Raw genomic sequence first — 13,514 nt, forward strand, 5'->3', positions numbered from 1 at the left:
GGGCAGCCGAAGCTCCGACTCCCGTTCCGGGGCTAGAGCAGCTGGCAGGGCCGGTCAGGAGCCGGGCCATCAGGCAGCAGCACTGGGAACCTGCGGGCCCGGCTCCTCCATTCGTGGTTTCCCACCCCGCTCTCACGCTGGGGGGAAGCCAAGGCCCAGCAGGGACGGTTTCAGGCCACGGCCCCCTCTCTGCTGCCTCTTGGGGCCGGCCGGCTGCGGGTGGAAAGCAGGCAGAGCCAGGCCGGCTCCGTGCCCAGGGCTGCAGAGAGCAGACAGCACAGATGCCCTTCGGGAGCGCTCCGGGTTTATTGGAGGCGGCCGCTGGCGGCAGGCGGGCTGCCGTTTGGTGGGCTGCCACGCCCCGGAGCGAGCCGAGGGGCCGGGTCCCGCCGGGACAGGACAGCCCAGGCCCCGAGAAATCCAGCCGTTCGAGTGCCATTGCGACAGGCGAGGACACAGCCCCGCGGCCGGCACCTCACTCCTCTTCCTCCTCCTCTTCCTCCTCCATGGCGATGGGGCGGGGGCCGGCCGCCCCGGGGGCGCCCCGCTGGACGGAGACGAGCCCGCTGAGGAAGGCGTAGCCAAGCATGGCCGCCAGTCCCACCAGCACCGACAAGAGCTGGCTGCAGCGTCTGTAGGGCTCCTCCTCAGACTCAGTCCTTTCAGAGGCAGGCGGCCTGGGGGCGCTGGGCGGGGCATCCCCTGGCAAGGAAACCCCAGGTCAGAACGCCAGGGCCAGCTGGCGACAGGCACCCCGGCCCAGGGCTGCCTGGGAGTCCGGAGGCCTGTTACTTTGGGGGAAGGGGCACCCCAGGGCCGTGAACAGAGCGAGCCCAGGCAAGGGTCGGGGAGGGAGCCCAGGGGAAGCTGCCCCCGTTTCCAAAAGAGGGAGGCAGGAGAGACGGCGTGCCCGGTGTCACACCTGGCGAGACCCCAGCCCCGGCCCGGCTCCTCCCCAAGGCAGGATCTGCGGGGGGCTGTGGGCAGTAAAGCCGGGCTCCAGCCCACGCCACCCAGCATGCACCCCCCCACCCCATGGCCGCCCCCGGAGCCCCGGCTGCTCACCCCCGTCCCAGGGGAAGTAGAGGCTGAGGATGGCGGCACAGTAGTCACACAGGTTGGGCAGGGAGCGCAGGTGCTGCTGCAGCCTCCCGTTGGGCAGCTTGGCTTTGAGGAGCGGCGCCAGGTGGCTGAAGACCCAGGCGTCCAGGGAAGCAGGGCTGCGGCACAGAGCGCGGGCCTTAGTGGCGCGTGGCCCCTCAGCCCTGGGCACACGGGGCCCCGAAGTCCAGCCCCTCTGGGCCCCGGGTGGCAGGACTGAGCTGGGCCAAATTCGCCCCCATCCTTGGGGGGGAGGGGGCATGGCCGAGTCACCAAGCCCAGGCACCCCACCTCCTCCCCCAGGGCAGGCCAACGCCCGGGGCCTGGCAGAGCTCCGCTGCTCCGGCTTAGCCTTCAGCCCCGGCGCTGGGCCCTGCCTTCAGCCCCGGGCCCCAGCCCGTCCAACGCCGGCGCCCGGCCCCCGACCTAGCGCCCTGCGGGCTGCTGCTCCAGGCCCAGGGAGCAGAGGGGCGTAGGGGGAGGTCCAGCTACTCTGGCCAGGACTCTGCCAGCAGCCAGTGCCGGGGGGCTGCCCTGCCAACCCTTCTTGCGGGTGCTTGGGCCCCCAAGGCAGGAGGGAGCTTCTCCGCCGGCCCTTGAATCACGGTCTGGCTCGCCTGGCCCCTGCCCACCTCCGCAGGCCGCTTGGAAGCAAAGCAGCAGCATATTCAGCCCCTGCCGTGTTCAGCGCCAGAAATTACGGGCCCATTAAAGGCGAAGCCGACGAGGCAGCTGGCTAATGGGCCAGGCCGGCTCCCGCAGCCGCGGCCCAAGTGCTGGAACATCTGGTCCCAGCTGGCGCTCTTCCGGGAGTGGCCGGGGAACTGCCGGGGCAGCTGTGGGAACGGATGGAGCCTAATGGGCCACCAGTCACTTCCCCCTCCCCAGGGCCGACCGGCCATTAACGACGGCGCCCGCCCAGCCCCCCGGTCTCTCTCCAGGACCCCCAGCCTGGCAGCGGCACGGAGGCCCGGGACAACCCCCCGCGCCTCCCCAGAGCCACTTACGAGTCTCCGAAGAAGAACTTCTGGGTCCCGAGGCGCTGAGACAGGAGCGACAGGCACTCCTGGGCTTCGCGGTACATCTGCGGGCGAGAAGCGGCCCCGGGGCCACGGCCGCTTAGAGCCAGCTCCCCGGGGGACACCCCGTCTCGGGACCGAGTCCTCCCCAGCCAAGAGAGAGACCCGCATCCTTCCCCAGGGCAGCCCGCTGGCAGGACCGGCCCTGGCTCGCACAGACGAAAGGGTTCAACTACCCCCGGGAGCTGGTTTGGTCTACCCCTCCCTTCCACGCCGCACCAGGAGCTGCTCTGCAGCTGGCCCCCTCCTCCCCTCGGCCTTCCATCAGGGGCAGGGCGATGGATTCCCACCAGAGCCCAGCCCGCCCTCCCCCGCTGCCCCACGGAGACAGACACAGAGCGGCAAGGACGCAGGGAGCCCGTGCAGGGATCCCCGGCCAGCCCCGGCCCGGCTCACGACTCCGCCGGCCCACTCACTTCCTTCTCCAGCTCCTCCTCGTCGTCCGGCCAGCCGGCCCCCCACACCAGCTGCAGCCGCTCGGCGTGCTGCTTGTGCATGCGGCCGGGCAGGAAGAAGTTGAGCGGGAAGGGCATGGCTTCCGCGTACCACTTCCGCGTGTGCTCCACGTAGTTCTTGGCGTCCACCCAGAAGGTGTGAACCTGCGGCACGGGGACAGCGGTGACCCGCCCGAGCGAACGCAGGGTGGCGACGTTCCCCTCGCGCCGAGTGCGCCAGGGCCACACGCTGAACCCCGCTCCCCAAAGACAGGGGGCGCTGATGGCTCCTGGGCCCCAGACAGCCCTGGCAGTGCTAGGGATGTGCCACTTCCTTTAATCGGCAAGTCAATGGAAGTTCCATCGACTCGTCGATAAGCGGGGGAAACTGGGGAGCCGCAGGGGGGTTAACTCCCAGCCCCGGGCGCTAACCCCCCCGCGGCGCTGCCTTTTAAACGGATTGAGAGTTGACAGGCTCTTAATGCACTGAAACAGCAGAGCAGCAGTGTCTGGGGCCAGGCTCGCGTCCGGTCCCTGCTACCCTCCTGGCCTCCCCTGCCCCCCGCGGAGATGGTGCTGGGAGAACCAGCGTTTAAGCCGGCTCCTGCTCCCCCCGCCGCTGCCTCTGAGAGAAGCAGCAAGAGGGTGGGGGTGGACGGGACTAGTCGAAGGACTAGCTGACGATCCCAGAAACTTTTGCGTATTAGATAGTCGACTAGTCACCTCCATCCCTAGGCAGTGCCCTAGGAAACACCCCCCCCCCCCCAGCTCTACCGCTGCACCCTAATCCCAACCCTGAGCTTCCGCCTGCCTCAGCTGCTCCTGGAGGGACCCTCCTGCGGGGCTGGAAGCGGAGCACCTCCGAATCCCGCTCACCAGCGCAGGCAGCAGCTTCTCCTCCAGCAGAGACACGAAGGCCAGCGTGTCCGCCCCTTGCTTCCCCGAGAGGTCGTAGTCGGCGTTGTATCTCTGCAGAGGGACAGACCAGAAATGGCCGACTCCAGGGGCCTCGAGGGGACGTGTTCTCTGCAGCCCCCAACTTTCCCCCAGCTGAACCCGGCTCCCCTTGGCCTGGACCCCCAGAGGCGCCCCAGGAAGCACAGGCCGGGGGGTGCGGTGGGGAGCGGATGGACAGGAGCACAGCACACAGGCCGCCTGTCCTCCGTACAGCTCTCAAGGGGAGGCTCGGGCCAGCCCCGGAACGAGCGTGGCCTGGGGTATTGAACCTGGCCGGGCGCCCGTCCCGTTTCGGAACATGCTGGCGGCGGCGGGGGCCGTCTGGGGCAGCGGCGAAGGGGCGTGACTCCCGACTTTCCACGGAAAGCTGGCACTGGGCAGGCCTGTTTCCAGCAGAGCCGGCAGCAGCGTGGCTGGCCCACACCATGGACCAACGCCTCCCTCGGGCCTCTTAGGAAGCACGCAGGCTCGCCAGCCCCGGGCCAGCCATCCACGAGGCTGGCACCCGACGTGCCCCGTGTCCGGGAGCAGCTGAATGGGCAGACACAAGTTGCAGCCTCAGAGCACCTGGGAAGGAGGGGACCCGGCACACGGATGGGGGCTTCTGCGACAGGGACCCCAGCCCTCTCCTGAGCGGCCGCACAGGGGCCCTCTCATGCCTGGGCCAGCACAGCCGTGCGGCCCCGGGGACGGGGGTGAGGATCCGGGCAGCTGAGCAGGGCTTGGGCCAGACTCACCGGTGGCAGGGCCGGGCGGAGGTGGCTGCAGACGAGGGATGTTAAAGGCGTTTACAGCAGGGAGGGGGGCAGGAGGCTCCCTGGGGGCTCCCCACATGCAGTTCCTGCCTCCGGATACAGAGGCCGTGGGGGGTGCGTTTAACCGTGTCCCTGGCTGCGGTTTGCCTCCCTGCCGCAGACTTCGCTGCCAAACGGAAGGCTTCCGGTTCGCAGACCCGGCTGCAGGACTCCTCCCCGGGCTTGCTTCCTACAGGCTCCGGGATTCCCCCCTGCCCGCCCACGCCTCGGCTCCCCACCCACTGCAGCAAGCCCGCGCCGCGGGGGGCGCAAGGAGCCGGCGGCCCCGTCCCGTACCTGTTTCCTGAGGTGAGTGAGGATCTGGGGCACCTGGGAGAGGACACCATCCTCCTTCGTCCTCAGAGCTGGCAAACACCCTGGAAGCAGAGACAGGGAATACGGGGGGGACCCGCCGACCCGCCCCGGGCTCCTGCACAGCGCGAGCAGCCCCAACAGGGCGCAGGCGTCGCCCGGAAGTTGCAAGAGACCCTGGTTCCCCGGGGCACTCGGCGTTTCCCTGTTTGCTCTCCGCCCACGCAGCAACTTCCTCTGGGACGCCTGGACTGGTTTGGTGTTGAACGGCCGAAGAGAATTCTGCGGGGTGGACGGGATTGTGCACACGGACAGCTCTGTGCTGGTGCACTCGCTGCATCGGGCCTTTCCACCTGGCTCGCCCCGCTGGGGAGCTTCCAGGCGCGGCCGGCAGGACTGACAAGGAACCAACGCCACGTCGGCACAGCCGTCAGCGCCAGCACAGGCCCTGGGCTGCTCTGACAGGGAGCGTGTCCCCCCAGACTTAGGGCGGCGAAGGCAGGAGAGAGGAGCGGTAGAGAAAATGGGGAAATGCAATGCAAAGCTTTGTGTAGGGCAGTGCAGCCGAGCTGGCTCCGGGGAAGCAAGGACCAATGTTCCTTCTAATCTTTTTGCACCCGGGTGCGGAATTTTGCCACCGGTGTGCAGAATACATTTTGTTACATGCACCGAGGCACGTGCAAATGTGCACCGCCAACAGACAGACAAACCTAGCCGGGGCACTCTGCTAAAGCACTGGGCAGCATGGGACTCTCTCTTGGGCGGCCGCAGGGAATCCTGTCTAGGACCAGCGGGCGCCCCTGGTTTCTTTCGATCCCTCACCCGTTCTCGCCGGCCCTGTACCTGAGGGACTCCGCCACGGGTTGGTGACCTTGTGAACTTTGAGCGGCGCGCCAGTGAAGCGGGCGTAGGCCTGGAAGAGAAGGGGAAGGCAGGCTCATAGGGAAGCTGGCTGGACAGTTTCCCGTGCGTGGCTCAGCGTGGGAGAACGATGCCTGCGGTGCCGTCGGGCTGCTCGGTCGGCCAGGAGCCAGGCTGTGAGGCTGGAACGACGCCGCCATGCACCCTGGCCAGCGGAGCGGCCTCACCGGCCAGAGGGGGAGGCCAGGGTCACACCCCTGCAGGCCAGGGGGCCGAAGCCTGGTCTCACACATGGGGCGGAGGCGGAAGGTGACCAGGGGACACCTGTGCCCGGAGAGCCCCAGGCCCGAGTGGAGACACGGGCGGCGCCTGGCCCAGAGTTGGGTGCCGAGGTCTTGCTGGGCCAAGCGCCGGCCAAACCCGCTGCAGGCAGCTTGGGCGGCTCGGCACGTGGCCCGGGCCAGGAGTCAAGGGGCAAACCTGGGTCGTGCTGTGCAGCTGTGGCCCCCCAGGGTGCCGGTCTGGTCTCCCCGCCTGCCCCCCCTAGGGTGCCGACCCTGCCCCCCCGCCTGCCCCCCCTAGGGTGCCGACCCTGCCCCCCCGCCTGCCCCCCCCAGGGTGCCGGGCCTGCCCCCCCGCCTGCCCCCCCCAGGGTGCCGGGCCTGCCCCCCCCGCCTGCCCCCCCCAGGGTGCCGACCCTGCCCCCCCGCCTGCCCCCCCCAGGGTGCCAGTCCTGTCCCCCCGCCTGCCCCCCCCAGGGTGCCGGTCCTGCCCCCCCGCCTGCCCCCCCCAGGGTGCCGACCCTGCCCCCCCGCCTGCCCCCCCCAGGGTGCCAGTCCTGCCCCCCCGCCTGCCCCCCCCAGGGTGCCGGTCCTGCCCCCCCCCGGCGCTCACCAGCACGGCCAGGCAGCCCGGGTCCACCGAGGGCAGCCCCCAGCCCCCGGCCCAGCAGAACAGCTCCATGGGCGCCGCCATCTCCCGCCGCCCCGGAACCGCTCGGCTCGGCTCGGCTCGGCTCCGCCCGGCGGCTGGCCCCGCCCCCCGCCGCAAGGCCCCGCCCCCTTCCCATCGCCCCGCCCCCAGGGTTCCCTCCAGCCACTGACGCCCCTTCCCACCCCCCTATGCCCATGTCCCCCCATCCCTAGACTCCGCCCCCTCCTGCCCCTGCCCCCCCCCGCATCCCCATAGCCTGCCCCCGGGCACCACCCTCCCTGCCCCAATCCCCCCCCCAGCCCCTCGGCCGCCTAACCCTCCTCCCCAGCCCCAATCCCCCCCGCCGACCCCTGCCCCTGACTCCCTGGGCCCCCTTTCCAGCCCCTGTGCACCCGCACCTGGCCTCTCATACACTGATCCCCCGGCCCCCACGTCTCTGTGCCCCTGTACCCCCATCCCTCATCCCCCCGAGCCCCATGCCTCTGTGCCCCTGTACCCCCATCCCTCATCCCCCTGGACCCCATGCCTCTGTGCCCTACACCCCCATCTCTCCAGGCCCCACACTTCTGTGCCCTACACCCCCATCCCTCATCCCCCCTGGTCCCATGCCTCTGTGCCCCTGTACCCCCATCCCTCATCCCCCTGGTCCCATGCCTCTGTGCCCCTGTACCCCCATCCCTCATCCCCCTGGTCCCATGCCTCTGTGCTCCTGTACCCCCATCCCTCATCCCCCTGGTCCCATGCCTCTGTGCCCCTGTACCCCCATCCCTCATCCCCCTGGGCCCCATGCCTCTGTGCCCCTGTACCCCCATCCCTCATCCCCCTGGGCCCCATGCCTCTGTGCCCCTGTACCTCCATCCCTCATCCCCCTGGGCCCCATGCCTCTGTGCCCCTGTACCCCCATACCCTGATCCGCCCAGGTCCCTTGCCTCTGTGCCCCTACACCCCCAGAGCCTCAATACTCCATTCCCCTGTGCCAACTCCTATGTGCCCCATGCCCTAATTTCATGACCTCCCCATACATTGGCCTCCCTGGCCGCATAACCAGACCTCCCCGTGCCCCTGCATCACCTGTGCCAAAAACCTCCATGTCCCAGTAACCCAGCTCCCCCTTGGCCAGATCCCTTGACCCAGTACCCCGAAGCCTGACACCCCGTCACCTTCCCTGTCCCCTGCAACCTCCCTGCCGAGGCTGCTCCTGTCTCTTGGCTGGCTGGCCCCACAGCTCTTCCAGCCCCCTGCGCCCAAAGGGCCTGCACCTCCCCCGGAGCCCGTCCTCTCAGCGTTGCAAGTCCCAGGGGGTTTCAGTAGAAGCTTCGCTTGGACTCGGGTTGTAAGGGGGCTGGAAGAACTTTGCTTAGACCCCACGTCACAAGGCTGCCCCCACTCTGTGTGGGGCGGCTGCTCAGAGCTGCTGGCGGGGGGGGGGGGGCGGATTTTGCAGGGTAGCTGGTTGGGGGGTTGGTTAAAGAGCTGCTTTGGCTCTTGGCAATTTCCTGCGTGGCCTTGTGCCATAGAAATCACCCCCTCCTCTGGGGGAGTGGGGGGGGGGGGGCTGGTCCCTGCCTCAGTTTCCCCTCTCCCCCCGTGACACAGTGATGATGATCCTCGGCCCAGGCAGGGCTGCAGCGGCTCCGGAGGGTTTATAGATCCCCGAGGGGTATATAGACCCCTGGTTTAGCAGAAGCGCTGCAGCTTTGGGAGGCCCTGGGGCCGGGGCTGGGGCCCGGCTTCGGGACGGACACTCTGCAGGCTGCTCTTGCTGCGCACTCGTCGCCCGGCGGGAGGGACACTGCGGGCACGACTCCCATGGAGCTGGGAGGCACTGGGGAGGGGGGTCCCCCGTCTGGGACATCACGTGGCTCTCTCACCCCGCTCACTCGGCGAGGGCTGCAAAGGCAGCAGATCGAGGCCTCGGATCGCCCCTGAGAGAAGTTCTGTCGGCTCAGAGCCACCCTCTGCAGCTTTTCCTGCTCATCTCAAGCCCAGCGGAAACCTCTCTCCTCCCTGGCCCGTCCCTCGGTCCTTCGGCTGCTGCTCTGCTGTGCACACTGGACCGGGGCTGGCGCGTTCACAGGGGGAGCCATCCAGCCTGCTGCGGGGGCGTTGAAAAGCTGGTGCCTCCCCCTTGGGGCCCACAAAAGACAGAGGCAGTGCTGGGTTTCCCACGCAGCTCCCCTGCCTTCCCAGGACGAGCAGCCTTACCCTGCTCAGGCGGCGCGGGCCACAGCTGCCCAGGAGGGAAGCTGGCCCCATTCAGGGCCTCCCTGGGGCTGTCTGTGTTGCAGGGTTGACAATGGGCCGGTTACTAGCTTTGGTCTCCCCTCCCCAGGCATGGCAGCTGTGGGGTGACACAACCCTCTGGCCTGCTCTTCCCAGGTTTAAAATAAACCAAAGGAAGTTTTTCTTCACTCAATGCACAGTCAACCTGTGGAACTCCTCGCCGGAGGATGAGGTGAAGACAGGACTTGAACAGGGCTCAAAAAGAGACAGATTCATGGAGGTTCGGTCCGTCAAGGGCTATTAGCCAGAATGGGTAGGAATGGTGCCCTCAGCCTCTGGATGGGAATGGGCAACAAGGCAGGGATCATGTGAGGATTCCCTGTTTGTGTTCCCTCTGGGGCACCTGGCATTGGCTGCTGTTGGCAGACAGGACATTGAGCTGGCTGGACCTTTGGGCTGAGCCATTGTGGCCGTTTGTTCTTATGTTCATCCAGCGCGCTCCTCGTCTCTCCGGGCCCGTCGGCGCGCGCCTTGTCTCTCCGGGCCCGTCGGCCTGCTCCTCGCCTCTCCGGGCCCGTCAGCGCGCCTCGTCTCTCCGGGCCCGTCGGCGCGCGCCTCGCCTCTCCGGGCCCGTCGGCGCGCTCCTCGCCTCGACGGGCCCGTCGGCGCGCTCCTCGCCTCTCCGGGCCCGTCGGCGCGCTCCTCGTCTCTCCGGGCCCGTCGGCGCGCTCCTCGTCTCTCCGGGCCTGTCGGCGCGCTCCTCGTCTCTCCGGGCCCGTCGGCGTGCTCCTCGTCTCTCCGGGCCTGTCGGCGCGCTCCTCGTCTCTCCGGGCCCGTCTACACGGCAGGGCAAAAGTCGAATGAAACGAGGCAACTTCTGCTCCGTCAATTGCGTAGCTGAAGTCGAAACAGCGTTACTCGGCTTCGGGCGCTGTCTCTGCATCAGGGGGTCGAAGGAAAGGCTCCTCCCCCGCCTTTCCTCGGGACACGCAGCTTACGGGAGTCGGCGTAAGACGTCCTCCTGCTCGCCGGCCAGCTGCGTCGCTGCGCTCTGCGTTATTTCGGACACAGCGCGGCTGGGTAGATCTACCCTCTTTTCCCAGCGCAGGTGGGGCCTCCGGGGCAGCTCTCACCTGGGACACACGCCCAGACTTAGCTGTAGTTCTGTCACGCTCCTGCTGGCGCTAGCCCCTGCGTGTCTGGGCCCCCCTGCTCTTCGCGAGGAGGGTGGGGCAGGCAGAGAGGCACTTAACGCTCTGTAAGCCGCCCCCTCCCGACTGGGTGTCCAGCCGCTGCATGTTTTCGGGAGGTCGTGATGCTTGGCTCCGGACCCACCCAGCCGCGTGCAGCCTGCGTTCCAGAGCACACGTTGCCATGGAAAGAAAACAGGGGCGGGGGAGCCGCCGACGCGCAGCGCGAGGGTGGAAAAATCTCTGCTCTCTGTCATTTCGGAGCCTCCGGCAGGAATTCCGGCCCCCCGGCCGCGGCGGAGACCCGGGGTCTCGGGGATCCCTGGGGGGCGGATCGGGCGGCCGCGGGCCCACCTGGCGGCGGGCGGCAGGAAGCCCACCTGAGCACGGCTCGTGCGTTGGTATGACGGCAGTGGAAACAAAGCGTAAACACGGCTGGGGCTTGGCCCCGGCTCAGGAACCACTTTCCCGGCCAGCTGCGTGAATTTGCCAGGGAGTCCTGGCGTCCCACGGGGCCCCGTCAGTCAGAGACGGAGGCTTCCCAACAGCTGGGGAACGCACCCCGCCCGCTGCCAGGGCCCGGCCCCACGGAGCGACCCCCGGCCGGGCAGGGCAGAGTTCGGGGCAAGGGACAGGAGCTGTGGGGCGTGGCCCTGCAGAGGGGATGGGGCATCCGAGGGAGGACCAAGCCCTGTCCCTCGGGGACGGGGGGTACCAAGCCACTGGGGCAAGAGCAGGAACCGCGACGCTCTGGAAACCACCCGCCTCTGCAGAGTCCGGGTCCTGCCAACCTCCACCCGCCCCCCTGCAGGGACCACCGGGGGCCTCCCCAGGAAGGGCCCAGGTCACGGCCGGCAGCTTGGCCGGGGGGGCATGGACAGTCCCCAGCACAGGCGTCTTCATTGGCCACCGCTGGGCCCTGGGGCACGTGGATCAGTGGCCTGGCCTCATGCCGAGACCCTCACTGTGCACTGCCCTGCCCCCCATCTCTGGCAGGCCCCGGGGCAATGGGGGTGACCCCCCGGGACATAGTGGGGCTGTTTTCACTGTTTGCTTTATGTTGTATGAGATTCCTACTGCCCTGTGCTGTTCGGTGGTAACCCCGGGTGTGCCTCAGTTTCTCTGGGCACTGCACTGGTACCCGGCTGGGGATGGGAATGGGGGGGTGGCTCTCACTGAAGGGAGGCTTCCCCATCTTAGCAAGTCCACAGCGATAGCTTGGGCTGTCCTGTAACCTGAGCCTGGGTGGGGGGAGCAACCAGGTGACACCCTGGAGGGCTGGGTGCGTGAGTTTGGTTTTTCGGCTAGTTTAGGGAGGGGGGAGTCTAGCCAGCTTGGGGGGCCAGGGCTCTGGGCCCCCCCACCCCAAGGTGGATTGTACCGGCTGCTCCCGGTTCCTGTAACAACAAGTCACTGCTACACTGTGTCCCCATGAACCTATAAACCTTCTCTTCTACCTGCCGCCTGAGAGTCCCGTCTGGCTGCAGATGGGGGTGCAGGATCTGGGGACTCCCCCCAATCCGTGACACCCCCTGTTTCTGGCAGGCCCTGGTGAGATGGGGGTGTGTGACCCACTGTCTCTGGCAGGCCCTGGGGAGATGGGGGTGTGTGACCCACTGTCTCTGGCAGGCCCTGGGGAGATGGGGGTGTGTGACTCCCTGTCTCTGGCAGGCCCTGGGGAGATGGGGGTGTGTGACTCCCTGTCTCTGGCAGGCCCTGGGGAGATGGGGGTGTGTGACTCCCTGTCTCTGGCAGGCCCTGGGGAGATGGGGGTGTGTGACCCCCTGTCTCTGGCAGGCCCTGGGGAGATGGGGGTGTGTGACCCCCTGTCTCTGGCAGGCCCTGGGGAGATGGGGGTGTGTGACCCACTGTCTCTGGCAGGCCCTGGGGAGATGGGGGGGTGTGACTCCCTGTCTCTGGCAGGCCCTGGGGAGATGGGGGGGTGTGACCCCCTGTCTCTGGCAGGCCCTGGGGAGATGGGGGTGTGTGACCCCCTGTCTCTGGCAGGCCCTGGGGAGATGGGGGTGTGTGACCCCCTGTCTCTGGCAGGCCCTGGGGAGATGGGGGTGTGTGACCCCCTGTCTCTGGCAGGCCCTGGGGAGATGGGGGTGTGTGACTCCCTGTCTCTGGCAGGCCCTGGGGAGATGGGGGGGTGTGACTCCCTGTCTCTGGCAGGCCCTGGGGAGATGGGGGGGTGTGACTCCCTGTCTCTGGCAGGCCCTGGGGAGATGGGGGTGTGTGACCCACTGTCTCTGGCAGGCCCTGGGGAGATGGGGGTGTGTGACCCACTGTCTCTGGCAGGCCCTGGGGAGATGGGGGGGTGTGACTCCCTGTCTCTGGCAGGCCCTGGGGAGATGGGGGGGTGTGACTCCCTGTCTCTGGCAGGCCCTGGGGAGATGGGGGGGTGTGACTCCCTGTCTCTGGCAGGCCCTGGGGAGATGGGGGTGTGTGACCCACTGTCTCTGGCAGGCCCTGGGGAGATGGGGGTGTGTGACCCACTGTCTCTGGCAGGCCCTGGGGAGATGGGGGGGTGTGACTCCCTGTCTCTGGCAGGCCCTGGGGAGATGGGGGGGTGTGACTCCCTGTCTCTGGCAGGCCCTGGGGAGATGGGGGGGTGTGACTCCCTGTCTCTGGCAGGCCCTGGGGAGATGGGGGGGTGACCCTCCAGGCTCTGGAGCTGCCCAGTCACACTCCTCCCCTTTTCTCTCCTTTGTCCTCTGTCATCTGCTCATGGGGACTCTGGTTTCTGCTGCCTACCCTGGAGCGCGATACCCCCCCATATCTAACAGAGCTGTTTCCTCCCCTACCTATCTGCCCCCTTCTTCCCCATGGCCTGGCCAGCTGCCCCGGACCTTCCCGCTCCAGTCTCCTCTCCTGAAAGGGCTGGTGCCCCAGGACGCCCCCAGACCGAGGCAGGAGAGGTCCTCGCACAGGAGTGCAGGTTGTCCTGTCTTCGGGGGGAGGGGGAGCCCTGGATGGGAGGTGTCAGCAGTCGACTGGGGGGATGGATCTCATGGGCCATACCCTACATGCTCCCTTCAGGCAACTTCTGCCGGAGTGCTCGTGCAAAGCCGTGTGCACAGCTGCTCGTGCACGGGGCAGCACCAGTGTCACACATGGGGCACTCAGCTGTCCAGCCCACAGTAGCTCCGGGCCCGTTTCTGGCATCTCAGGTGGAGGGAGCTGGACGAGCCTGAAGGTCCCATCTCCTGCTGGGGGCCGGGCCGGGCTGCGCCCCCTGCATGCACGGACACACGCATGTGCACCAGGGCTGGCTCCAGACGGCCTGACCCTCCCTGTGTCCCTGGGGCTTCCAGCAGGCTCCAGGCCAGGGAGTGGGTTTAATTGCTGTGAGTGAGGAGCTGGGCCGGAGGGCAGGTGGGGAAGGTGGCCAGGGGCAGTGGGCTGGCCTGTCAGAGCCCCCAGGAGGCCGGGTATTGGACAGCCAGGGGTGCTGGCTGGGAGTCGTCTCCTCCGCCCTCCGAGGGAAGGGGGCTCGGCACCGTTCTCTGAGGACCCTGCGGAGGGTCTGCAGGCCGAGGGATGATTGACAGCCTGCCCCAGCCTCCAACCCCTTCCCTGGCAGGCCAGGGGACTGGCTGGCTGCCTGGGCAGGGAGAGGTGGAGGGA

At 68.1% G+C, this 13,514-nt stretch overlaps 1 protein-coding gene across 2 annotated transcripts; it reads right to left on the minus strand.

The window, feature by feature from the left end:
• Window positions 1-287: 287 nt before the first annotated feature.
• Window positions 288-6,595, minus strand: LOC112545436 (metaxin-1). Of its 2 annotated transcripts, none has more exons than XM_075907304.1 (8): window positions 6,433-6,595; window positions 5,521-5,590; window positions 4,663-4,742; window positions 3,491-3,583; window positions 2,597-2,779; window positions 2,109-2,185; window positions 1,066-1,220; window positions 288-702 (listed from the first exon to the last, which is right to left on the minus strand). In XM_075907304.1, the coding sequence occupies exons 1-8, from the start codon at window positions 6,511-6,513 to the stop codon at window positions 476-478; spliced, it is 966 nt and encodes a 321-aa protein (XP_075763419.1). In that variant the 5' UTR covers window positions 6,514-6,595; the 3' UTR covers window positions 288-475. The 2 variants fall into 2 exon arrangements, with proteins under 2 accessions (XP_075763419.1, XP_075763418.1); XM_075907303.1 differs by having other exon boundaries at window positions 5,500-5,590.
• Between the last annotated feature and the right edge of the window lie 6,919 nt (window positions 6,596-13,514).

Source organism: Pelodiscus sinensis, chromosome 24, assembly GCF_049634645.1.
Source record: "Pelodiscus sinensis isolate JC-2024 chromosome 24, ASM4963464v1, whole genome shotgun sequence".
Lineage (NCBI taxonomy): Eukaryota > Metazoa > Chordata > Testudines > Trionychidae > Pelodiscus > Pelodiscus sinensis.